General features: G+C 34.5%; 1 protein-coding gene across 1 annotated transcript in view; it reads left to right on the forward strand.

Annotated features, from left to right (window-relative positions):
- The first annotated feature begins 225 nt into the window (after positions 1-225).
- Positions 226-27,316, forward strand: part of RFX6 (regulatory factor X6) — a 71,254-nt gene continuing 44,163 nt past the window's right edge. Inside the window, exons 1-4 of the mRNA XM_027848625.1 lie at positions 226-445; positions 787-946; positions 6,396-6,519; positions 10,973-11,034. Of these exons, the coding sequence (XP_027704426.1) occupies positions 226-445; positions 787-946; positions 6,396-6,519; positions 10,973-11,034 (566 nt within the window). The remainder of the gene's footprint in view (positions 446-786; positions 947-6,395; positions 6,520-10,972; positions 11,035-27,316) is intronic.

Consider the following 27,316-nt stretch of genomic DNA (forward strand, 5'->3'; position numbering starts at 1 on the left):
CCGATCTTTAGACAAGCTTCTTTTCCCAGTTTTCCTAGAGGACTCCTTCAAACCAGGTCACCAATCTAGCACTCCGAAGCCGCGCCACCCCACCCGGCACCCTATTCCTTCCTCCACCCCGATCCCCGCCCTCTGCCCTGCCCCCGCCCACGGACCCATCTCGTGGGGTCCCAGCGCTGTGGTTGTTTGCATGGGCTCCCGTCGCGCCTCTGGGGAGGAAGAACTATGCCCATGAAGAGGACGGCCAAGGTCCCGGAGCGGGAGGGCGCCTTCCTGCAGGGGCAGCCTTCCCCAAAAGTTTCTTCTGGGCTCCAAGAGGAGGGATGCTACGTAGAGCTGCTGGCCAAGGGCTTGCTTTCCTATCCTGAGGAAGGGCAGCCTGTAAACTCTCGGGGCATCGGGGAGGAAGTAGATGAGCCGGGGCTGTCGGTGGGAATCAAAGCAGGTGAGCCTCTCAGACTTTCAGGGAATGTTACTGGGGCCTCGGTAATAGACAGTAGTCCTGACGGCGCAGAGGGACCTGGAGTTATTTCAGCACGAACATGGGACCTATTTTCATAATGTTGCAAATAGAGGATCAAATGCGTCTAGCATATGTTTCTTGGTATCTGTGCATGCATACATCTATATACTGCAGATGGATGCTTTTAACCTAGTGATAGGTGGAATCATTGCCTGCAATTACTAGTCACGTCAGTTGAGGAAAATAGCCAGTTATAAGTCAAATAACAGATGTCACGAAATGCTTGTCCTGATTTTTCAAAATGTACTTTCCCTTGCAATCAGAAATGCATCTCAGCAATGATCACCTTTCTTCCTCATCCGAAGAGGATGCGGATATTCAAGACAATAAAGTGAAAGCACCAGAGCCTCATCTGTCCCAGAAGAAAAGCATCACCCAGATCATGAAAGATAAAAAGAAACAGACTCAGCTCACTCTGCAGTGGTAAGGAGATTATAGAGTACAGGTATACCTTTATGCATCTGTACTACTCAAAAGTCTAATGTCTTCCTTTCTTTTCTTTTACCTTTTCTCCTCAAGAAAGCACAATTTGAGAGCACAATTTAAACAGAATAACTCGTTATCTTTAAAAAAATCATTGGTATTTTTATACAGAGTTTAACTAGGCAGTAGTGCAAAAGTGATTTGCAATATAAACGTAAGAAAATTCACTTTTTCGGTTTTGAATGCAAGGATTTTAAGCATATTGTAAAACTTTTAGTGCGATATATTTTTAAGGTGTTATTATCATTAACAAAACAGAGACTTTTTTTGCTTTTATCTTATTTAATCCTGCAACATTTAATTGTTTTACATCTGAAATTACCAGAATATGCAGTCGCATTTATTTTTAAATAGTATATGTTATACTTTGTTTATAAACATAATCATTTAGGTAGCAGGGTTATATTAATAGAGACTAATCTTACTGAATATTAATTGCATCCCTAGAACGAAAAATTATAAATGGCATATAGGATTGAAAGTGAAAGTATTCAAAATTGAAGGGGGTGGGTGGTATTCATTGAGACTGAGTTAACAAGGTGTAGATTTGGAGTAAAAAACCTGGGTTAAGACCCCGGCCTTACCATTTATTGTCTATAACATTGAAGAAGCCAGTCAGGGTCTCTGAACCTTAAGTTCCTCATCTGTAAAAATTAGGAGACTGAACTAGATTATTTCTAAGGTTCTTTCTACCTTTAAATCTAGGATCCTATTTTAAAGTTTTTCCTATTTATTAAGTGATGAAATTAGGTTATCTGAGGCAACTGCTAAACATAAATTCACTTAGCTGTAATAATCATCGTACACTAAAAAATGAACAAGTGGCAACTTTAAAAATTGACAATACCATGTATTAGAGGAATACAGAAATTCATAAAGGTAAGAGGAAAATAATCTAAAAAAGTCATAGTATGAAATATCTAAATTTTTCTTTTCCATCTGTCTAACTAATTAGAACTTCTTGAACAAACTTTTTTGCCTTCCAGTGCCATCAAGAATCCATGTTTAAAGCACATGTTCAATAAGCTTTTACAGTAAACATGCCTGAATGGTTTATTTAGAAGAAAAAAAAAGACTTTATTGTGTAAAGAAAATAGTATGTTTATAAAGATAAAATATTTTAAATAAGTTGTAATTTAACCTTATCTTCACATTTTGTATAAAAATCCAAATTGTGCATTATTTTTTTAAAAAAAAGCAACTACATTTTACCTACACTGAAATTTTGTGACTCTGTGACTCAACATGTTTAACTTTATCAAATAGAAATCCTAACTACAATACTAAAGAAAAATACTAACCATCTTGAGTTATACTAGATGCAAGAAACATGCTAGATACATCTTGATGTATCTTGATGTTTCAGGTATTAACATATTAATTGATTAGGTTTATATTAGCAAGTTGAAGTAGATATGTGAGTTAATTGTCTGGAAAATTAAGGCCAAAGTTATTTTCATTTGGGATACTAAGCTAATATGGATGGAAAAAAAGTATTTTGCTCTCTTATGAATTCTTTACTTCATATAGAGTGAAGAGATATAACTTGAGTTGTTTTGTAACTCTCTGTACTTGGATTAAAGAGGAAATGCCATACCAAAGAATTAAAAAAAACTTGATATCCACAGATTTAAATTACTATAAATACAGAAATTATGCTTACGGAACAAGAAAACAAACAAATGACAAGAGAAAAATTCAATCAATGAGCTAGATGTTCTGCTTATGAAGTGCCAGGCATTTTAAAGATATATTTGCTTGTATAATGATCTTTTTTAGCAAGGGAAAAAGTTTCTGTAGTGTAATACCCTCCCCCAGTCCATATTTCATCATAAGATTCCTGATAAAAGACATTTTTTAATCAAAAAGAATCAAAACTACTTTTTTCATAATTTGAAAAAATTATTAATTAATTACACTTTGTATTATCATAAATTAGGGTGAGAAGCACTGGCTTGTCATCTTGGCAAAATCAATCTGGCTGATTGACTGCCTTCATCACTTTCCTCCATCTATTTTGCTATATGCAGAAAAACAAACATTATTTTATTTTTAACACAGTTCCAAATGTTTTTTTTTTCTTAAAGAAGAAAGGGTATTGAATGTCGTAACTGACTTTTCATCCAAACTAATAAAAAATTTAGATCTGAATTCTTGGGAGATCATACTCAATTGAAGATTGAATAATTCCACCATAGTTCTACTTTTACAATAATATAGATATTATTAACCTATTAATTTAGGGAGGCAAGATAGTATATGGGAAAAAGTGTTGATTTTGGAGTGGGAAGCCTGAGTTCAAATCCTTGCTCAGTCATATACAACCTTCGTGAGCTTAGTCAAGTCACTTGATATCGTCTGTCCTGAAGTGATCAGACTAAATGATCTTTAAGCTCCCTTCTAGCTCTGAAGCCATGATCTTATGACCACCCTAAGTTACTAGTTTAAGTGATTGTTTTCTCCTGCTCTCTATATTGAGTTTTTAGCATAACTGGAGATAGAATTTTGGAGTTTTCTCAGAAGTTCTGTGATTTACACTTACATTATTTTCATTTTTGTTGTTTCAGGCATGTCAGTCATATCTGACTCTTCATAGCTCCATTTTTTTTTCTTTTCTTTCTTTTTTCTTTTCTTTTCTTTTTTTTTGGAAAGATACAAGGGTGGTTTGCCATTTTCTTTTCCAGCTCATTTTACAGATGAGGAGGCTGAGGCAAATAAAGTTAAGTGACTTTTCCAGAGTCAAATAGCTAGTGTCTAAGGTCAGATTTTAACTCAGGAAGGAGTCTTCCAGATTCCAAGCCCAGTGCTCTATCCACTTTATCATCCCTCATTTTACAAATGAGGAAACTGAGACCCAGGGAGGTTAAGTCATAACTAGTAAATCTAGTAAATAGCTAGTAAATCAGAGAGGTGAGATTTAAATCTGTCTTCTAAATTTAGAGCCAGTGCATTGACCACTGTCCTACCCCTTGAATCTGTGTGTTTATTTAACAGCTAATGTTCAAATATGGCTGACTCACCTTCAGTTATCAAAATGCTCATTTATAGTCTTTACTGTGTAGGACTGAAGTTAATTTTTTTTTTACATTTGGAGTCCTCTATAGGGTATTTTCTTGACCTAGAAAACAAGTTATTTAGAACAGAAATGCACAACATCGGTTATAAGGAAATGTGAGATCTATCAATATCCTTCCAGAATGTCATGAGTTTATTTTGCTTTAATTTGTAAATTAATCAATCATTTTCTATTGTATAATCTTTAAAATGTGAAATAACCTCTTTGATGGCTTGAAAAGAAAAACAAGAGATGCAAGTATTGGCCATCCTTAAGTTCAGAAAATCTTTAGAGTTGTTGGATCTTAGGCTTATATAGCTAGACCTGGAAAAGGTCCTGAGAGGTCATCTAGTCCAACATCCTCATTTTGTAGATGAAGAAATGGAGGCCCCCAAAGGTTAATGATCTGCTCAAGATCACACAGCTAATAATTGGCAGAGCCAGGATTTGATCCATGGCTACTATGACTCTGGAAAATGCCTCTTCAAAAATAGTTATCTTCAAGCACATTCTTCTATCCTGATCAGAGATATAGATGATATTATGGTCTAAATGTAATGATACTTTTGCTTCCTTGGGAGACGTAAACCAGGATGCTTGCTGTGTTGGCCTCATTTGTTTTTATGGCAGCTAGGTGTCACAATGGATAGACTTGGATCTGTAGTCAGGAAGATCGGAGTTCAAATTCTACTGTAAGTCACTTATCCTCTTTCTGCTTCGATTTCATCTAGAGAATAAAAGTAGCATCTACTTCATAGAATTGTCTTGAGAATCAAGTAAGATAACATATGTAAAGTGCTTTGTAAACTTAGAATAATACATAAATGTTATTGTTGTTATTACTGTTGCTGGTTTGTGGCATATAAAACCTAAAATTAATACAGTTCTTTTAAAATAGTTTATTATTTTTATTTTTCAAGTCTGTCCCTCCTGCTCCTCTTTTGAACTGAGCCGAGTTAAAAAAATAATCTAAAAACCAGATTCTTTAGTACATAGTTACATAATCTAGCAAAACAAATCCTATATTAGCCATGTCTGAAAATGTATATCTCTTTCTGCATTTTAGGTCCATTACCCCTCTGTCAAAAGGACAAAAGCATGTTTCATCTTTAGTCTTTTGGAGTCCTGATTTGTCATTGTGCTAATCAATGTTCTAAAATCTTTCAAAGTTGTTTTTCTTTATTATGCTATCATTATATAAATTCTTCTTCTAGTTTTGCTCCCTTCCCTCTGAATCAATTCATAAAGACTTCCAAGTTTCCTCAGAAATTATTCATTTCATCATTCTTATACCTCAATAACATTTCATTACAACCATATACCACAATTTGTTAAACCATTCCTTAGCAAGAGGACAGATCTTTAGTTTCCATTTTTTTGGTTACCATGAAAAGAGATGCTACAAATATTTTTGTGTATATATAGGAACTTTTCTACTTTAAAACATTTCTTTGGAGCTGTAGATCTAGCAGAGGTATATTTAAGTCAAAGGGTATGCACAGCTTGGTAACTTTCTGGTTCCAATTTTGCTTTCCAGAATGGCTGGACCACAAGAGGAATACTGTGTCTGTCTTCCTGCAAGACTTTCAACATTTGTCATTTTTCTCTTTTGTCCTTTTTGTCAATATGATAGATATGGAGCAGAACTTCAAAATTACTTTAATTTGAGCTTATAGTTCTCCAATTATTAGTGATTTGGAACATTTTTTCCCATATAATTGTTGATATCTTGGATTTATTCCCATGAAAACTTCCAATTCATATCGTTTGGCCATATCCCTAGACAAGAAAACTGAAGCAGAAAGAGGGTGATGACTTGTAGCAGAATTTGAACTCAGATCTTCTTGACTGCAGGTCCAGCACTCTAGCTGCTGTGTCACATAGATACCATAAAAACAAATGAGTTCACAGCAAGCAAGCAAGTTTATATGTCTCAAAGAAGTAGAAGTATCATAATGTTTAGACCATAATATCATTTACATCTCTGATCAGGTTTGAAGAATGTGTTATGGTCTTGAAGGTAACTATTTTGAAGAGAAGCTTTCTCCAGAGTTACCGTGACCAAAGATCAAATCCTGGCCCTGCCACCTACTAGCTGTGTGGCTTTGGGCAGGTCACTTAATCTTTGGGGACCTCCATTTCCTCATCTGTAAAATGAGGGGGTGGCATTGTTGAAAAAAGGAATTCTTCTAAGGGTATCTCTGAATAATATCTCTTTTCTAAGCAAAACTGAAAGTAGAACATAGTCACATGATCCAGTGTACAAGAAAGAGCAGGAAATAGGAAAAATGGTTCAACGTAATAGGTGTTTTTCAATATTACTATGCTTTACAGGCTTGAAGAAAATTACATCGTATGTGAAGGTGTGTGCTTACCAAGGTGCATCCTTTATGCACACTATTTGGATTTCTGCAGGAAAGAGAAATTGGAGCCTGCCTGTGCAGCCACTTTTGGAAAGGTAAGATATGCATTTTGTTCATACTACTGTATATCAAATGTCATGTCATTTAATGAATTTAGTAGCACCCTACCTTTGAGAATTTTAGAACAGTCTGTAAGCATAGATGAGGCCTTTTGAGTAGATCCTGTGGAATAGCTATGCACTTTTGGAGATTGCTTAACTGAATTGAGACAGTGTAGGGTAGTGGAAAAAAAAAACTCAGGCTGTAGAGTCAAGAGGTCTGGTTTCAAATATCACCTCTGATGAATATGACTGGTGTGATCTTAGGCAATTCACTTAAAGGAAGTTTCAGTTTCCTCATGTATAACATGATGAAAGTTGTACTGAGATGGAACCCGAGGTTCCTTCCAATTTTAAATTTATGACATACTAAAATGTTGGTGAACTGTTTAAGGCAGCTAAAGAAGTCAGTATGGATGTTCCCAAGCCCTTTTCCTTGTCTTCTAGATCAGTTTCTTTAAGTACAATATATTGTTTCCAAGACAGATTTGGTAAAAATTCTCTTTATGGTGACTATGCCTGCATATGTCTACAATTACAAATCAAAGTGGAGAGTGGATTAGTACCTAAATTACTCAAATGTGAAATATTAACAACCCTATTGCCGCTCATTCATTTTAGTTGTGTCCCACTCTTTGTGACCTCATTTGGTGTTTTCTTGGCAAAGATACTGGAGTGGTTTGCCATTTCCTTCTCTAGCTCTTTTTATAGAGGAAGAAACTGAGGCAAACAGGGTTGTGACTTGCCCAGGGTCCACAGCTAGTAAGTGTCCAAGTCTGGATTTGGACTTAGGTCTTCCTGACTCCAGGCCCTATACTTTATTCACTGTACCACTTAGCAGTCCAGCTAGGTTGTTGCAATTATCTAGAGATTTCAAATAATATTAAGTATTGTATTATGTAGATGGTCCCTTCATATTTTAATTTGATTTCCTATGTATAGACTTACTCTAAAAATTCCTAAGCTCTTACAAACTTTCTATGGGATTTTTCTTGATGTTCTTCACTTTTTAAAATAAGATGTTCCCTACTGCATTTGCAAATTTGCTCACAATGAAAGGTAGAAAGACTGAAATATTAGAATACTACTATTTCATTGCCATCTCTAGAATCAGAAAACAATGTAGACCTCATGGGGAAATTTCATTTTCATTAGATTTCCAATAATATTTTGTAGACTTGAAAAATTTTGACATCCTGAAGAAGATTTTGAAAATCTGCATCTCAAATTTTGCATCCTATATAATCTGAAACCTGAATTCAAATATGCTAGAGGGCACAATTGTTCACAATATGTAAACTTTAGATCTCAGGTATATTAAAAAAACAACAAAGAGCAAAACTATACACCTTTTTGGCTGGGTGCATCTGCAGAAAGTATCTGGTGGATATTTTGATTATATCTAAAAGATACAGTTTCAGATACTAGAAAGAGTATTGAACTATGAATTGGAATTTAGTCCTGATATCAATAACTAGCTGTATGATCTTTGGTAAATTGCCTAATTTCCATAGAGGTTAGTTTCATTACCTGTGAAATGAGTGGACTGAATTAGATGATTTCTAAGGTTGCTTGTAGATACAAAATTCTCTTTTCCAGGGAAGGTAATCCTTAATTTTAGTAACAATGGAAAAAGTACTAAAAAAGGAGAAAAGATTTCTGCCTGATCATAAGATTTTTAATTGAAAAGGACCTTAGAAAAGATCTAGTCCAATCTTCTCATTTTACAGATGAGACAAGAGTACAAAGAAGTTGTGACTTGCCCAAAGTAATACAAGTAGTCAATAGAAGGGATGTGAACACAGATCATTGGATCCAAATGCAATGCCTATTCTAATGTCTTTACAAGAAGCAATTACAGGAAACCAGGAAGGGAACAGCAAGCCTGGGAGTAGCAGTAGTTCACTGAGATCTGGGTTTTGGGAAGAATCTATTCTAGCTGTATGTGACTTCATACACAGAATGATGTTAAATAAAATACAATCTTCTTGCCAGGAGGATAAACAAATCAAAGATTGTTTCTTTGGCATGAGAAACTAAATGATTTATTCTCTCTTTTAAATAGCGGCAGTGGCACGGGAATACACAAATCTAAAAAGTCATTACCCCTTACAGTAGTTATCTTTATTACCATTATGTACATAGTATTACTTTTTTTCAAGACTAAATATTTACTCACTGTCCAACATTTCTTTTATTGAGGTAAATGCTGCAGAGTGGCCACCAAAGAAACCACATTCTCTCTAAAAATAGACAGTTAGGTAGTATGGTGGGAAAGTGTTGGAATTAGAGTGAAGAAGACTTGAATTCAAATCTTGTCTCAGATATTTACTAACTATGTGATCCTGGGCTTCTCAGCTTTAGTTCCCTCATCTTTAAAGTGGAAATGGTAATAATAATAATAATAACTATATGAACACAACTGTAAAACACTTTTCACACAAATTAAGTCAGATCTAAACAATTGGAAAAAATATTAATTGCTCATGGATAGGATGAGCTAATATAATAAAAATGACAGTTCTTCTTGAATTAATCTACTTATTCAGTGTCATACCAATCAAACTACCAAAAATTAAAATTCATCTGGAGGAATAAAAGCTCAAGGATATCAAGGGAATCAATAAAAAAATGCAAAAGAAGGTGGTCTAGCTGTACCAGATCTCAAGCTGTATTATAAAACAGTAATTATCAAAACACTTTGATACTGACTAAAAAATAGAGTGGTGGATCAGTGAAATAGATTAGGTACAAATTACATTATAGCAAATGACCATAGTAATCTAGTATATGACAAACCAAAAGATACAAGCTTTTGGAACAAAAACTCATTATTTGACAAAAACTGCTGGGAAAACTGAAAAACAGTATGGCAGAAACTAGGTATAGGCCAACATTTCACACTGTATACTAAGATAAAGTCAAAATGAATGCATGATTTACACATAAAGGGTGATATCATAAGCAAATTGAGAGAGCATGGAATAGTTTACCTCTCAGATTAATGGATAAGGGAAGAACTTAGGACCAAAGAAGATATAGAGAGCATTAAAAAATGTAAAATAGATAATTTTTGATTATATAAAATTAAAAAGTTTTACACAGACAAAACCAATGCAATCAAAATTATAAAAAAGCAGAAAACTGAGAAAAAATTTTTGCAACAAGTATCTCTGATAAAGCCCTTATTTCTCAAATATATAGAGAATTGAGTAAAATTTATAAAAATAGAAGTCATTACTCAATTGATAAAAGGTCAAAGGACATGAATAGGCAGTTTTCAGACAAAGAAATTGAAATTATCTATAGTTATATGAAAAAATGCTCTAAATTGCTATTGATCAGAGAAATGCAAATTTAAAAAATCTGAGTTACCACTTCACACCTACCAAAGTGGCTAATATGACAAAAGGGAAAATGTTGGATGTTGAAGGGGATGTGGGAAAACTGGGACACTGATGCACTCTTGGTGGAGTTGTGAACCAATCCAACCATTCTGGAGAACAGTTGGGAACCATGCCCAAAGGGCTATAAAACTGTGCATACCTTTTGATCCAGCAATACTACTGTTAGGTCTATATCTCAAAGATGTCCAAAAAAAGGGAAAATGACCTATTTGTACAAAAATATTTATAGCAGCTCTTTTTGTGGTGGTTAAGAATTGGAAATCAAAGGGATGCCCATCAGTTGGAGAATGACTAAACAAGCCATGGTAGATGATTGTACTGGAATATTATTGTGCTGTAAGAAATCAGGATGATTTCAGAAAAACCTGGAAAGACTTACATGAACTGATGCATAGTGAAGTGAACAGAACTAGGAGAACATTGTACACAGTAACAGGAATATTGTTTGATGAAGAATTGTCAATGACTTAGCTATTCTCAGCAACACAATGATCCAAGACAGCCCCAAGGACTAAAAATGAAGCATTCTATCCACCTCTAGAGATAAAAATAATATTGATTGAATACAGACTGAAGCATGCTATTTTTCACTTTCTTTCATTTTTTTCTTTTATTCAAGTCTTCTTGTACAAAATTACTAATATGGAAATGTTTTACATAATTGTACATGTATAACCTATATCTGATTGCTTACTGTCTCAGGGAAGGAGGAGGGGAGGGAGAGGGGGATAGAATTTGGAACTCAAAACTAAATAAAAATGTTTTAAAATTGCAAAATAATAATAATAATAATATTTACCTTACAGTGTTGTAAGGATCAATTGAAATAATTTCTCCTCCTCCTCCTCCTCCTCCTCCTTCTTCTTCTTCTCCTTCTTCTTCTCCTTCTCCTCCTCCTCCTCCTCCTCCTCCTCCTCTTCCTTCTTCTTCTTTTCTCTCTCTTCCATCTATCCTAGCTCAATATATAGTTTGCATACTTTAGTGCTATATAAATACTAGCTATTAGTATTTTTTGCGATGAAAATAATCTACTTTCTCTTTAGACTATTCGTCAAAAATTTCCCCTTCTTACCACACGGCGACTTGGGACCAGAGGCCATTCAAAGTAAGCGACATTGATGTATAAATTTTACATGTGTACATGTATGTGAAAAAAATATTAAATAATTTTTTTTTGTTTTTGTAAGGGACAAATAAGCCAGGTAGAACTGTGTGGTCTTTTGTTGATGAAGCTAGGTTTTAGCTATTTCTAGAAATGGAGGAAGGGCAAATATGGATTTTGAAGAAAGATTTCATTACAATAAAAACAATAATTCAAATGAATTTGTCCTTTAAATTTCACCTACTTTTCAAATTCTTTAAATGTTTCTGTAGAATGTAAGGTTTTTAAAGATAAGAACTGTTTTATTATTTTTGTTTTAGTATCCTTGCCAGCATCTAGCCCAGTGCCTTGCTTCTGGTAAGTGATTAAAAAAATGATGGTTCAATTGAAACATTGTTGGTATATCAACAGCTGACAAAATTTCCACTGGAAAAAACTAGAGCTGTGTTGGGCTTACTTTTTAAATAGCACAGAAGGATTATTTGACATTTTGAACAATCTTAATGCACACACTGAAATTGTCTGGTGACAGCTTTTACTGGATGAGACTACATTCGTCTTTCAAAGGATAGGGTCTCAATCATGGAATAAAGTCCTCAAAAATGTTACAAAAATTTGTAGAACTGTTCAAGATGTGGATGGGCTTATAAAAAATGCTCCCTCTGCTCTCCATTTCAGGATTTCATCTCTTTATTTTCTTTACTGTGATTAAAGTTTTCTTTTTCATAGGACAAACTCCTACATGTCCCCTTCTTTTTTCCTCATGTGGAAAAATCTTGTCCTTTCTCCTGGTCTCTGAAAATGGTAATAGAATTTACTTGGCTATGTCATTTGAGTGAGAAGAAGAAAACTAGATAGGAAGAAAACTGAAGTTTTTTTTAACTACTTGAATCTCATTACAAATTTACTCCTGCATGACTGACTGCTACTGGATTATGTTGGGATTAAAAAGAGAAGGTCTAGAGTTGGTTAGGGATTGTAAAGAAAGACAAAGGCAGAGAGATATTCTTCCTTGACTTTCACTATGGACAAGAGGATTGTGATCTGGGAGATTCATAGTTTCATTGAGCTCTCACGGGCAGGCACACATGCAAGTCAATTAGTCCTCAGTGGAGCATTTAGGATTAAAGATAAATCATTAACTTGGTCCTTTGTCACATAGTGAGCAACTCACTGTTTAGACTGAAGTAGGCAACATGTCTTGATTTCAGGGAACCTGACTGTCTTAGTACTATAGCTTTGCCCAAGAATAAGGCATCTTTGATGATCTGGTTTCTTTCTGCCTTGAGAGCAGAGTAAATTTGGTATTTCCTGGGATTATGTGAATTAGATAAATTTGACATTTTGATAATGTAAGGAAAAACAAATTTGCTAGGATATGAATGACTTTGATATATAAATTAAGGTTGTTTTTTTAAACAGTGGTACCATGAACTTGGTTATAATTTTACTAAAAATATTCTCAGTAAGGCATTTTTTCCTGAATATCTTTAGTATTAGAGTTATCTTGAATATAATTAAATTGAAAAATTGAAACACTATCTTGATTTTCTAATTTTCTTATCAGCTATATTAGAGAAAGAGAAACCTTTTCTGCTATTCATATTATTGATTGATACATTTTAACACATTAACGCAGAAACATTTTAAAAGGGAAAAGCTGAAACCAAAGGTACCACCATTAGAGATGTGAGGGAAATCTATAAGGAAATGGCATTGTAGGATTAGGTTAGGTGAAGAAATATAAAGATGTTGGAAGATGGAAATGAGAGCTTGAACTTTATGCAGCCACATACAGTAGAAGCATTTCCTTTTATATACCAGACAAAGAAAATAGAGATAGGGTAAAAATCTTTATTTCAAAATAAAATTATAATGAATTTTTTTTGCATGAGTTGATGCACCTGATTCTTCTAAACTTAAAGGACTGAAAAGAATAGATTTTATTCAAACAGACTATATCTAGCTTGTATGTTATATGTCTGTATAGACACACGCACATACATATGTGTATCTATCATTGCTATGTATAATATATGCTTTAATACTCTAACGGATTCTTCACCTCATCAATGTGAGCACTTTCTGCCACAATGCTTTCATTGAATATTTAAGCTTTAGACTTAACTCTAAACAACAAAAATGTTTGTAGCATCACAACCCATCCGTATAGTCCGATCCAGCGGGATTTTTCCCCCATGTCCTCCCCCACCATACATCCTACCCAGGGGGTGCACAAAAGGCTGCGGGCCTTCTCTAGATCTCTTACCACTGTATGTATCTCACAGGAGTGTGAGAACTTGTCTCGTGATGAACCCACCTACTTTTCTGGTCTATACCTGCTCCTTTGCTTGATATTCCCCAGGGCTTAGCATGGTCCCTGGTACCTAGAAGGCACTTGAGGAATCCTTGTTGACAAACTGATTGATAACATTCTTTATGCTGTTTGGATTTTTCTAAAATTCTAGATTCCCACCATCTACTTCTCCATGTTTTTTTGGGTACTCTCTCCTCCACTTCTCTCCTTGCTCCTCCATATATATTTATATACATACACATGTACACACATGCATTCCAGTAATGTAGTGTGGAAAAAAGGGCACTGGAATGAGAAGACCTGGATTCATATCCCAGATCTGGTGTTTATAGCCTGGGCGATATCAGGCAACTTGTCTCATTCTATGGCCTTTAGTTACTCACTGGTTTTTTTTTTTTTGAGGCAATCAAAGTTCAGTGACTTGCCTAGGGACACACAGGCAGTAAGTGTCTGAAACTGTATTTGAACTCAGGTCCTTCCTGACTCCAGGGCTGGTGCTCTATCTACTGAACCACCTAGCTGCCCCCAGTTATTCACTTCTAAAAAAGAAGAGGTTACACTACGTAATCTCTCAGGTCCTTTTTGCCTTGGAATTGTATGATTCTATGTTTTTCACCTTTTAGAGCAAGAAAAAGGGGGGCCAGATACAGGAATATTGATAAGCAAGGGGAAAGGGAAGGGGAAGAGAAGTGGCTAAGCGTTGTATCTACTACATACCAAGTTCCTTACAAATAATATCTCATTTTGTTCTCTTAACAATCCTGGAAGGTAGGTGCTTTTATTACTCCCATTTTATAGTTGAGGAAACTGAGGAAAACAGGGGTTAAGTGCCCTGTGCAGGGTCACACAGCTAGTAAGTAACTGAGGTCAAATTGGAACTCAGGTCTTCCTGACTCCAGGCCCAGTGCTCTATCCACTGTATCATGTAGAAAAGGTTATTGATATAAAATACGAAACAGACGAGCAAGTGATTCATGTCTTTGGAGCTGAATTGGAAACAACAGGTGAAATAATGCTAAGGGAGAAAACAGAATTTGTCATAGGAGTCTGCGTTATTTTTTGAATGGTAACACCCATGAATTCAGGAGACATACAGTTGTCCCATTAATATTTTGCCAATTCACAAAGCCAAAGTAGGTTATTTTCCACTTACAAGGGCTGAAGTAGACCAAGTAATCATTAAGAAAATGGAAAGTAGAGACAAGTGGAAGGAAATCTTATAGGTCAAATGTTCATGTTTTCTCATGATGAGACCAGTAAGAAAGACAAAATCCCAAGAGCTAATGGAACCCCTGTGCTTCTTTTCTCCTCAGTCATTTGGATCAAACAAGTGGGTAAGCTACTTTAACTTCAAGCTAATGTCATATTAAAGCCAAGTCTGTGTGACAGCTGAACAATCAAGTGAAAAGGGAAAAATTCAATGAAAGCATTTACTTGGCATAACATATTAAAAAGGGGAAATAAACAAATGGATGCTTTGTTATTTTTATCTAATCCAGTGAAGGTTTTGGGTTTAGTTGCTTAATTAAATTCAGCAAAGCCATTTTGTTTGCAGACACAGCCTAACTCAACAAGTGGTATTACATTTAATACTTTATTGACATAATTTGTAAAGGCTGTTGCTGTAGCCTGAGAGAGAAAATTCATTCAGGGTGTAGCTTAATCACAAATGTGTATGTGCATTCTTACTGTATATGTAAACTACAATGATAGTTGTAGTTGTTAAGATCACAAGTGTTTAAAAATTAAGTTAAAATATTGTAAGCTAAAAGACTAAAAATCATTATAAAAACATTTGGGGAATTCATCTTTATGACCTGTCAGAAGATAGAGAGGAATATTTTCTTTAAAGGAGATAGTAGCAAACAAGAAAGATACTGGATTAAATTGGATCTGAATAAATAAGGAAAATATTAGCATGCAAGCTGAATTCACTATTGTTGACATTGCAAATTAATTTACAGCCTTTGTCTTTGATTTTATGAGAGCTGTATCTGCGCCATGCCTCCTGTCCCCCGCACCAATCCATGCATTTTGTTTTGATTAGTCACTTTTCTGTTGTGTTTGACTCTTTGTGACACTTTTTTGGGCGTTTTCTTGGCAGTGATACTAGAGTGGTTTACCTTTTCCTTCTCCAGTTCATTTTGCAGATGAGGAACTGAAACAGAGTTAAGTGACTTGCACAAGGTCACACAGCTAACTAGTAAGTGTCTGAGGACAAATTTGAACTCAGGTAGATGAGTCTTCCTGATTCCAGGCCTGGCACTCTAACCCCTGTACCACTTAGCTACTTCATAGCCACGCCCTAGCTGTGAGTTTAGTAAAAGGTCAAAAAGATAATTAGGAAAACACATTGACATCCACGGAGACAACATAACAAATCACATTTAGGTACTACCTTTAATGTTTATAATTAATCAACAAGGATTTATTATTTGCTGTAAGTCAGACCTTGTGTTTTATGATATGTTATATAAATGTAAAGTTCAATTCAATTCAACAAACCTTTATTAAGTGATTTCTATATGCAAGGTAATGTACTAGGTTTTAGGGATGCAAAGGCAAATTAGGAACAACCCTTGCCCTCAGGGAGCTTACATTCTACCGGAGAGGTGAAATACCTAAATATTAGGTTATTTGAAAAAAGAGAGAACAATAACAGCAGGGTGAGATGGATCAGGAAAGATATCTTAGACATGGTGGCACCTAAATGGAGTCTTTAGAAAGAAGTAAAAATGTTGAGAATAGTTGAAAAGAGAATGCATTTCAGGCACAGAGGATGGCTTATGCACAGAAGTGGAGAACAGGATACTGAGTTTGTATGAAATGTAGAGCATGGGAATGGAAAAATGTGAAATAAGACTGGAAATTTCATTAGTAACCATCTTATAGAGGGCCAGGAAATTTATGTTTTGTCTTCAAACAAGTAAACAAAAGTTCACTTCTCTACCTTACTTAAAATCTCCTCAATCATTAACCTAATGAAGACAACATGATAAATGTGATAAATATTGTAGAAAGAATGACTTCTATGCAACAGAATATAAATATGAGATAACAAATGCAAAGAATTTTATATATTTTATTATCTTTGTTGTTGTTCGGTTGTTTCAGTTATGTCTGAATCTTTTTGGCCCCATTTGTGGTTTTCTTGGCAAAGCTATTGGAGTAGTTTGCTATTCCCTTCTCCAGCTCATTTTACAGATGAGGAACTGAGACAGAGTTAAGTGACTTGCACAGGGTCACACTGCTAGGAAGTGTCTGAGTCCACATTTGAACTCAGGAAGATAAGACTTCTTGATTCCAGGCCTGTTACTCTATCCACTGCACCACCTAGCTACCCCAATATATTTCATAGCACAATATAAATATCAGATATTGTAATAATAAAATAACTCAATGATCCACTTTTGAACTTTTCAATTCAATTTGATGTGTTTATTGAGCACCTACTATGTACGAAGTACATCAATTCAAAATGCTGAGGTGCTGTTCCAGCTTGGTCACTCCATGCCACAGTGAGGCATCAGATTAAAAAATCAGCATAAAGACAATGATGACAATCAGCTTCAGTTTGTTATTGTCTCCCCCATTACATTATAAGCACCTTTAGGACAGAGACTATATTTTGCCTCTTTTTGTATCCCCAATGTTTAGCATAGAGCTTAGCACATAATAGGTGCTTAGTAAATATTTATCGATTGCTTGACTGAGTGTATGTGATATTAACTTAGTAACTAATATAAATTGATTTATTTTGATGTTCCTTTTAAGTTCTCATATTAGCTTCCATGGAAAAGTCACCTACTTATTTTGTTCTGTAAAGCATTTTGTGATAATTATGATTGTGAAATTCATAATGGTAACCAATCAAATATTTATTGAGACACCTAATATGTGCTAGTTTGGAAGTGAGGGTGTAAGGAATTGTAAAATGCATTCTCTGACAGAAAGGGGCTTGCAATCTTAGCATTTTTAAAAGTCTGAATTAATTCAATTCCAATAGCTCAGTAAAAATCCAGTTAAATTAATGGAACATAGTACAAAGCATGGCAGAGAAGAGTTGATTACTTTTGATTTATTGATGATAATTTAGTCTTCTAGTGAGACAGCCTACCAGCTTTCTAGTGAGCTGACCTCAGAATCAAGAATACGTGGGTTTTAGTTCCACCTTTAACACATATTGACTGTGTGACCTTGGACAAATGACAGCCTCTCAGTGCTTTAAGCAATTCTCTAAGGCTCTAAGATAGAAAGAATGTGTTAATCTGAATTGGTAGAGTAATTTTCTCGTTTGGAGTTCCCTAAACCAAATGAAATTACAGTTCCAGAGCCTATCTCTGCTACATTGTCAGTTACATTTACCACTGGGCATGTGGCCAAATTCTCCCCTCTGAGGGGATCTCCATAGAGGATCACACCCATAATGATGTATTATAGAAGCTGTGACCGAAAGTCAACTCATAATGTTTTTGGCATCTTTTACATCCGGGCTATATTTAGGGGTCTTGTACTAATAGCAACCCATATAATAAAGGGGAATATGGAAATATAACTAATTGGAGGTGGAGTACAGGTCTACTAGCTGCAGCTAGATACCTCCAAATGCTTCCAATTTCCCCAGGGTGGTTATGGACCTGATTTTTGGCATTTATGAATCACAATTATTTGGGGGAAGAAAGTTTTTATCTTATGTATTGTGGTTATATCTGCATGATTTTGAACTTATACACTCTGAGAAGGCAGAAACCAGGCCTATGAATGCTAGATTTTTTTTGGTAAGCCAAAGCATTCATAATTTTATGATTTATAAATGCTTTTTAAAATAATATTCATGATTAGTGTTTACCTGTCCTCTGGAATCAAATACAAAATCCTCTCCTTGGCATTCGAAACTCTTCATAGTCTAGTTCCCTCCTACTTTTCCAGTCTTCTTATACCTTACTCCCCACCATGTACTCTTCAATCTAGGGACACTGGCTTCCCGGCTATTCCACAAACAACACACTCCATCTCTCAGCTGGGCATTTTATCTGGTTGTCTCTCATTCCTGGAACACCTTTCCTCCTCAACTCTACCTACTGGCTTCCCTGGCTACTTTTAAGTCCCAGCTAAAATCTCATCCTATACAAGAAGCCTTTCTAAATCTCTCTTAATTCTGGTGCCTTCTCTCTGTTAATTAATTCTTATTTATCCTGAATATGGCTTGTTTGTATATATGTGCTTGTTGTCTCCCCCAATAGATTGTGAGCTCCTTGAGCTCAGGGACTGTCTTTTGCCTTTTTTTTGTATCCTTAGTGCTTAGCACAGTGCCTTCCTGGTACATAGTAAGTGCTTAATAAATGTTTAATGATTGATTTGATCATATATTTGGAGCTGGAAGGGACCTTAGAGTCTTCTAGTCCACTCTAGTTATTTTACTGATGAGACTCTGTGAGCTTGATTATTCTCCTCCACCATACTACACAACTCATATGATAATAATGACATAATAATGAGATCACAGAAAATGGTGGATTTTCCCTGATCTGTAAACTGAAAGTGCTCTATCTCTATTAAAATTTTCCTAGATTACTTGTGTGGATCTGTTCTTTATCACCCCCATCTCCCCTACTACACACACATATGTATCCATTGTATCTCTACTGTATTGCTCCAACTCTTCTCAAAAGCAGACTGCATACTCCTTGAGGCCAAGGATTCTAGTATTTTTGTCTTTGTATCCTATCACCTAGCAAAATGCCTTACACAAATTAGATACTTCATAAGTATTTGTTGAATTGAATTAAATTGAATTGACAAATACCCAACAAAATAAAAGTGTAACTCTATTATTTGGTCCTTGCCTTGAAAATACTCTAGTCAGCAAATTTCAGACCCATTCTACAGATTATAGACAGACAATAGATTAATTGATGGTTACCTTTTAATTTCTTTTGACCTTGATCAAGCTAGCTTTCTGACACGATGAATAAATGCTATCATCATATTTATTAGCAGTGATTTAGTGGGTTAATAAAACTGATACGGCAGCTGGCCTTATCATAACAAGTTATTGCAAGTCCCTGGAACAGCTTAATCCCATTTCCTTATCAGTTATCATTTGTATAATGTAAACAAAAATCAGGGCCACTAACTCTGTGTGAACATATGTTACAGGAAACCTATGTAATGATTAGAAAGGAAAAGAAGAAATATTGTGGCACTTCCAAATTCACTAGAAAATGAAAAAAAAGTTATCAGACACTTAAATATTTTCTTAGTAAATGAGAAAAACTTAGATTCAATAATTTAACTTACCTTTCTAAAAAAAAAACCTTGCATTTTAAAGCTTTAAAAAACCCAGTCTCATTGTCTCATTGATATTTTTCCTTACTTAAAGTACATGTATAAAGTAGCCTGTCTTCACTCTTTATGAGGAAATGAAAAACCTCTTTGTTTAAGGAAGTATTGTTATAGTGGGAAAAAGCACTGGGCTGGTGCCTATTCCTTGCTTTAGTCCAAACCCTGGACAAATCCTTTACCTCTTTGGGTCTTAGTTTCTCCCCTCTGGAAAATGAAGGAGTTAAACTAGCTGTTTTCTGTTTCCCTTCTTGCTCTAACACTGTGAATATATGACCAATGACTTAGACAATCTAAGTTGACTGTCCTAATTTATCCTATCTCAGGCAGACAATCTTTGCAGAATCCGGCTGCCTCTGGTTAATTCCAGGACTTTAGAGGCATTTATTATCTCTCTTTTTAAAAATAAAAGCTGGTAACAGGATGGATGCATTCTCAGACATGGGAGTCTTTACTCAGAAGAGTTGTATTTTTAACAGTACACAGAGGGTATAACATGGGCCTAGAGTAATGAGCTAGACAAGAAATTTATTGGTTTTCCAGTAGGGAGGCAAGTCTTACTTCTGGTTTTGATAAGCACCAGCTCATTACCTGCAAATCAATTTGGCACCTTTATTAGCATGCAATAAATAATAATTACTATGAATCATCTTTCCACATTACTTGTGGCTCTCGTACGAAGAGAATATTTTCTTTAGACTATTCTGATACTTCAAAGACTTTGACATCTCACTGACATAGACTCCTTCCAATGGTGCAGATCCCAACCCATCCATGCCTTCTCCTCATGGGCAATTCTGGTCCATGTTCTTTCACAGATCTTCCACAGGAGATCAACACAAAATCTTGAAGTCCCTTTACTATTTCTTAGAAAGAATCTGCATGGAATAATCTAAGTATGTACGGATTAATGTGAAAACTTGTATTTCTATTAACAATCTCTAACTCTAAATGCTCATGTGTTAGTTGCACACTATTTTAGGTGCCTGATTTTTGGTATGTTGCTGTGCAAAAGCACAGAATTCAAATTCAATCCACACAGATCAATTTTTAGATTTTAGTGATTGATAGATATAGTTGAAGTAATCTATATGTGGATGATATGATGCTTGAGAACTGACAATTTCATTTTTAACTGAGGCATGAGATAATTGAAGAGTCCTATTTTACAAGTGAGCTTGATTTTTTTTTTAGAGGAAAAGAATCAGGGTGGATTTTATTCAGATGATGAAAATGTAGCTGTGGAAGCCTATAAGATTATCTTTAGTTGGACTCAGCCACACCAGCTGAATTCAATAAGTTCAATAAAATCATTTTAAGCTCCTGGCCTTAAGTATGGGGCTAGACTCCAAGAGAGCTACAGTGATAACTAAGATACAGTCCCTGGCCTCAAGAAACCTTGCTATATTTCATTGCACTGACAAGAAGAGAGACAACTGTATTTCAGTGGCCTGAGAACCATCCTCTGAGCCAGTAAGATCTATGTTTAAGCCATGCTTTTGACACATACTGTCTGCGTGGCCCTGAGCAAGTTACCTAGCCTCCCAATGTCCTAGTTAGCATTCTGATATGATGTTATAGAGAAGTTGCCAATCCACATGAGGGGAAGGAACTTCCCACACCAGTGGATTCACAGGTTCAGATCAAGACGAAAAGAAAGAAGTCTCCTATCAAGATAAAGTTAGGTGCCAACAGCCTTCTTCAGGGTCTCATGGAGCTTCTGAATTCAGAAAGTATTATTTTTTACCTTTAAATACACCTGCCAAAATGAATAAAAAGTTAACACTTTGAAAAATGTGATTTAATACTATATTTTCTTAGCAATAAAACCTTAATTGTGATTATTTGAGTTGACTGTGAGGAGAAGCACCGAAAATGTCCACTTTCAATGAAATTCTCTCCTTGTCTTCTATGGCAGAATGAAATAGAAAAGTAGACCAAAATGAAGATAGAATTGAGAAGGTGATGTGTTCCAGACATGATTTGTGTAGTTAGGGATGGGGAACCTGTGGCCTCGAGGGCACAAGTAGCCTTCTAGGTCCTCAGGGGCAACCTTTTGATGAGTCCAAGCTTTACAGAACAAATCCTTTTATTTATTTATTTATTTTGCTGAGGCAATTGGGGTTAAGTGACTTGCCCAGAGTCACACAGCTAGTAAGTGTTATGTGTCTGAGGCTGGATTTGAACTCAGGTCCTCCTGACTCCAGAGCCAGTGCTCTCTCCACTGTGCCACCTAGCTGCCTCAACAAATCCTTTTATTAAGGGGATTTGTTCTGTGAAGTTGGATTCAAAGGGCGGCACTTGAGGACCTACAGGGCCACACGTGGCCTTGAGGTAGCAGGTTCTCCATCCCTGGGTAGACTCTAATTGACCATTTTACCTTGATAATTATAACTAAACTTGATTTTATAACTAAAGCTAAGAATTACATTTGTATCATAGGAGGAATCTCTTCATTTGCTATTGCTATGAACAATTTATATAATATTGGAATTAGTTGTTTTTCAAATGTTTGATAGAATTCACTTGTATATCTATCTGGTCCTGGAGTTCTTTTTATTTGGAAATTCACTTATGGCTTGTTCAGTTTATTCCTCCAATATTAGACTGTTTCAATTCTCTGTTTCCTGCTTTGTTAATCTGAGTATTTTATACTTTTATGAACACTTATTTCATTTATGTTGTCAGTTTTATTGGCATATAATTAGGCAAATAGTTTCTAATAATATTTTCTACCTTTTTTTATTTGTTATGAATTTGCTATTTTATTTTTGGTTCTGGTATTTTGAATTTTCTCTTTCAACTTTTTAATCAAATTAATGATTTATATATTTTATTGTTTTTTGAAAAAGTTTCTGATTTTATTTGTTAATTCAATGTTTTTGTTTTGCATTTTGTTAACTTTTTTAATTTTCAGGATTTAAAAAAAATATTTAATTGGGATCCTAAAAAATTCCTTTTATGACAAAGGTATGGTCTTGATATATCAGCTAGGGAGAATCAAAACAGAAAAAGACAACTATTGACATGGATCCACAATGAATATAGGTGCAAAAATTTTAATAACATGATAGCAAAGTGTATAAAACAGCATACTACAGAGATTATATACTGGCCAAGTTGGAGTTATACTATATGTACAAGGTTGGTTTAATATAAGCAAAACTATAAACTTAATTAACCATATTAATAACAAATGAAAAAAATCATTATATTAATAACTGCAGAAAAAACCTTTTGAGAAAATACAAGACCTATTTCTATTTTAAAAAAGCACACAAGAAAATATAAGAATAAATGAATTTTTCCTTATCTTGATAAACCATATATATCTAAAGTCGATAGCTACCATTATATGTAATAGAAATATTTTCAATAAATTCAGGGATGAAACAAAGATGTCCACTGTTACCACTTCTACTTGACATAATGTTGGAAATGCTACACATAGCAATAAGATAAGAAAAGGAAATTTGAATAACCATTGGTAAGGAAAAAATAAAATTATCACTTTTTTCCAGATGAAAGGATGATATACTTAAAGAACTCTAAACAAAAAATTACATGAAAATGAATAACTTCAGCAAATTTGTAGATTATAAAATAAATCAACACAAATCATTAGCATTTCTATATAATACCAATAAAACCTAGAAAGAAGAGATAGAAAGAGAAGTTCCAGTTAAAATAACTACAGAATGCATAAAATATTTGGGAGTCAAAAGAACCATATAAATATAACTATAAGCACCTATTTATAGAAATAAAAATGGACCTAAATGATTGAGAAATATTAATTACATATGGGTGGGATATGAATGTGATGAGAATGACAATAATACCTAAATTAATTTACTTATTCAATGCTATACCAAACTACCAAAGAATTACTTTATGGAATCAGAAAAATAATAAAAAAAATTCAGTGGAAAGGGAAAAAAGGTAAAAAATCTCAAGGGAAATAATGTAAGGAAATGGGAGTAAAGGGGGTATAGCAGTGACAGAACTATATTACAAAGTTATAATTATTAAAACAATTTGGTACTAGTCAAAAAATAGTAGAACATATTCAGTACACAAGATAGCAGAAGCAAATGTGTTTAGTATCCTAGTATTCAATAAACACAAAGACCATAGCTACTGTATAAAGATTCACTATTTGACAAAGAATGCTGGGAAAATTGGATGGCAGAATGAAAAAAATTAGATTTAAATCAACACTTCACACCTTAAACAAAGTTAAGCTCCAAATAGGTAGGTGACCAAGGTAGAGAAGGTTACAACATAAAGAAATGGCCATTTGTGATTTCGGAGGACCAATAATGAACCATGATATTCATGACAGAGAGGTGATGAATTTAGGGTGCAGAATGAGAGATACACATATATATCTCTATCTCTTTGTACACAAATACTATACTATACACATAACATACTTAATAAATATGTATGTTCAAGAGAAATGAATTCTCTCAATGGCTGCATATCTATCTACCTATATACATATATATATTGATAAATCATATATATATATATATGGAGAGAGAGGGAAAGAGGGAGAGAGAAAGAGAGAGAGAGAGAGAGAGAGAGAGAGAGAGAGAGAGACAGAGAGAGAGACAGAGAGAGAGTGAGTCAACAACTACCTTTATATGCAATAGAAACCTTTCCAATAAATTCAGGGGTGAAACAAAGATATATAATACATATTATATATACACACACACACAGATATAGATATGTACATGTACATGTATACACTCACTCTCTCTCACACACACACACACATATACACACAAAGATAAACACACACACATACACATAGATAGATATACAGCTATTGAGAGAATTCATTTTTCATGACCATACATATATATAACAAAAATTTGTTTTTTTCTTATCTTTTTTCCCATTGAGTTGGGGGTGGGGAGAGAGAAAAAATAGATTTATGGTTTTTTTTTTTAACAGAGAGATTGGGAGGAGTTACTGGTTTGGAATGGTATGTGCACTTTCAGATGGTTTCACTGTATTATTACTTTTAGTTAGTTGCTTTACTTTGTCATAAGAGAACTCTCATGAAGTAGGAGTAATCTGTAAATGTTTATAACATTAAAATAAGATGCATTAATAAAACTTTAAATTAAAAAACAAAACCAAAGATTAGAGATAAGAGAATATTTACTTGCTGGGCATAACTTTAAATTAATTTTGAATAATTCAAAATAAATAATTTTAAAATTAATTTTCTTCAGGAAACAGCTATTACATATCTATAAATGTCTCATGTATACATATGCCAATATAGGAATCTGCAAAGAACTTGAAGTTAGAATGTAAATTCTATTTTTATTTGCCATTAATCTATTTTTTTTCCTGCTCAGATATAGCATTTTCACTAATTCATTTTCTGATAGCAATGGATAAAAATCCCTGCAAAGCATCTTGTGACTGTAGAGTACAAGCAGGTTATTATTGTTATAAAACCTGCCAATTTGTTTATATTCTCCAGTTTTTCTCTTGTTCATATCTACTAACAACTGTTTTTGGCAAGCTTTTCATAATTTAATTATGCCAATTTCTTTCCTTAATATTTTCTGTTATTGATAAACAATGTGTTCACTAGTTTGGAGTTTTCATGAGCTTGATGTCTCTCACATTTCTTAATCTTCCTTCTGTATATCCTTGCAGTTTTAGAACAAATTTTCATTTTGTAAAAATGAAAGTCTTTTCTTTCTATAAACATGGAATAAGTCTGAGCCTCTCCTGTTTTTCTATTTGTACAAGTCATCTTTTCCAGAGGAATTGAGGCTGTTTACATAAAAGTCAAGATAATGGAGACAAAAATACTTTGGCATTCTCTCAAATTTCACAATGTTTATTCTTAAAATTTAGTCATTTGTTGTATTTATACTGTTCCTTCATTCCCCTCAGTTTTTCACAATTTTCTCTTAAAAAATCACTTTTTCTTTCAGGCAGCAAGTCTTATACTCATTGGGGCTCTGAAGCCATTTTTATTAGAATGAATTTGAATAGGAATTCAGCAAATTTAGGAAGGCAGTATGGCATAGTGAGAAAAGCATTAGATTTGTGATTTAGATGACCTGGACTCAAGTCATAACTTTGTCATCTAATAGTTTGTGTGAGACCTTAATCAAGTCACTTGATCTCTATAAACCTCAGTTTCTTTACTCTTAAATGATCATAGACTAGCTGAATTATAAGATGTCCTCCAATCTAAAATTCTATATTCAAAATAACTCTTGATGAATAATACAATGTTTACATTTTATTCTGATGTTTGAACACACTATTCCTTTATGTATGTAAATAGGTGACCTAAGAATCATTTTTTCCAGGTTAGATATAAATTACTCCTTGTTAAAAGCCTTAAGAGAATATGGATAAAGAGGTTCCATATAGGAGATCATCTGGTATCTCATAAACTTCAGACTTAGCATTTTCATAACTCCTTGGCTCAAGGACATACTTGTCTGTACTTTATGTATCTTAGGGAGAGTTTCCTAAACTTGTGATTTGGAATGAATTAATTCATGATTTTATTGGTCCACAGTTAATCATCATCTTCATTTCCCTTTTCTATTCTTAAGTCCTAATTTAGTGTTTTGAATTGAATCAGATCTATGCTTCCTTGGCAAGCAATGAGCATGGACATAAATAATGCCATTGTCTATTCTGATGTGACTATCTTTATCAAAGTTGCAAACAAAATCCATACTAGCTTTTTGGTGGATGAGATGATTGCTGTGATTTTAATGCACTTATTCAACTTGTAAAGGGTTTTTGGAACTTGTAGGATGAAACATACTGTGAAAATGCAAATCATTATTGTTATTTCTGGAGAAGGAAATGATATTGATGATACTAAAAGGGCATGGCTAAACTGATTGCTGCTTTTATTGCTCACGTCTGAAATTTACATTAGGAATGGAAGAACTAATTTTCATAACTCAAGAGTGATATAGAAGCCAAGAATTTAAACTTGGAAAAAAGTCACAAAATTTGAGATTGTGGACACCTATGATTTGGTATCTCTAGGCAGTTGGTTCTAGGTCTCACACTTACCTGTATATGCAGCTTGTTAATAGGTGTGGCCAGAGAGGGGAAGAGATTAATGAGAGCAGGGATATGATGGTTCACCCATCCAGCAGCTCATTATCTACCTGAAGCTTTTATTCTAAAAGCATCACGCCTTTTCTGATGGCCACTTTTCTAATTGTCTGCTGTTGTTGACTCTCAACAGCTTACAACACAGAAGAATGTCTCTTGCACACTGTTGTTTTACAAAAATTTGAGCTAAGCTTTACAGCAAAATAAGCTTGTCCTTATTTCCTCATTTTAAAGTGAAGAGTTTTTACTGTCCAATCCATTTGATCTCTACCCTCTGAAATGTCACTGTTTCCCTGCCTATGTCATGATGTTTTCTTCCTTCCTATAAAAATCATTTGTGTTTAATTTCACATCTTCTTGAATGAAGTAATTTTCAATTAGCTACATTGTACACACTTTTAAGTGTTTCTATTCTAAGACTTTTCAGCCAGGAGCCTGAGACTTCTCATTCCCTCCCCCCCCTTCCTTCTTTCCTTTCTTCCTCCCTTCCTCCTTCCTTCA

Source organism: Vombatus ursinus, unplaced genomic scaffold, assembly GCF_900497805.2.
Source record: "Vombatus ursinus unplaced genomic scaffold, bare-nosed wombat genome assembly UNPS02006779.1, whole genome shotgun sequence".
Taxonomy (NCBI): domain Eukaryota; kingdom Metazoa; phylum Chordata; class Mammalia; order Diprotodontia; family Vombatidae; genus Vombatus; species Vombatus ursinus.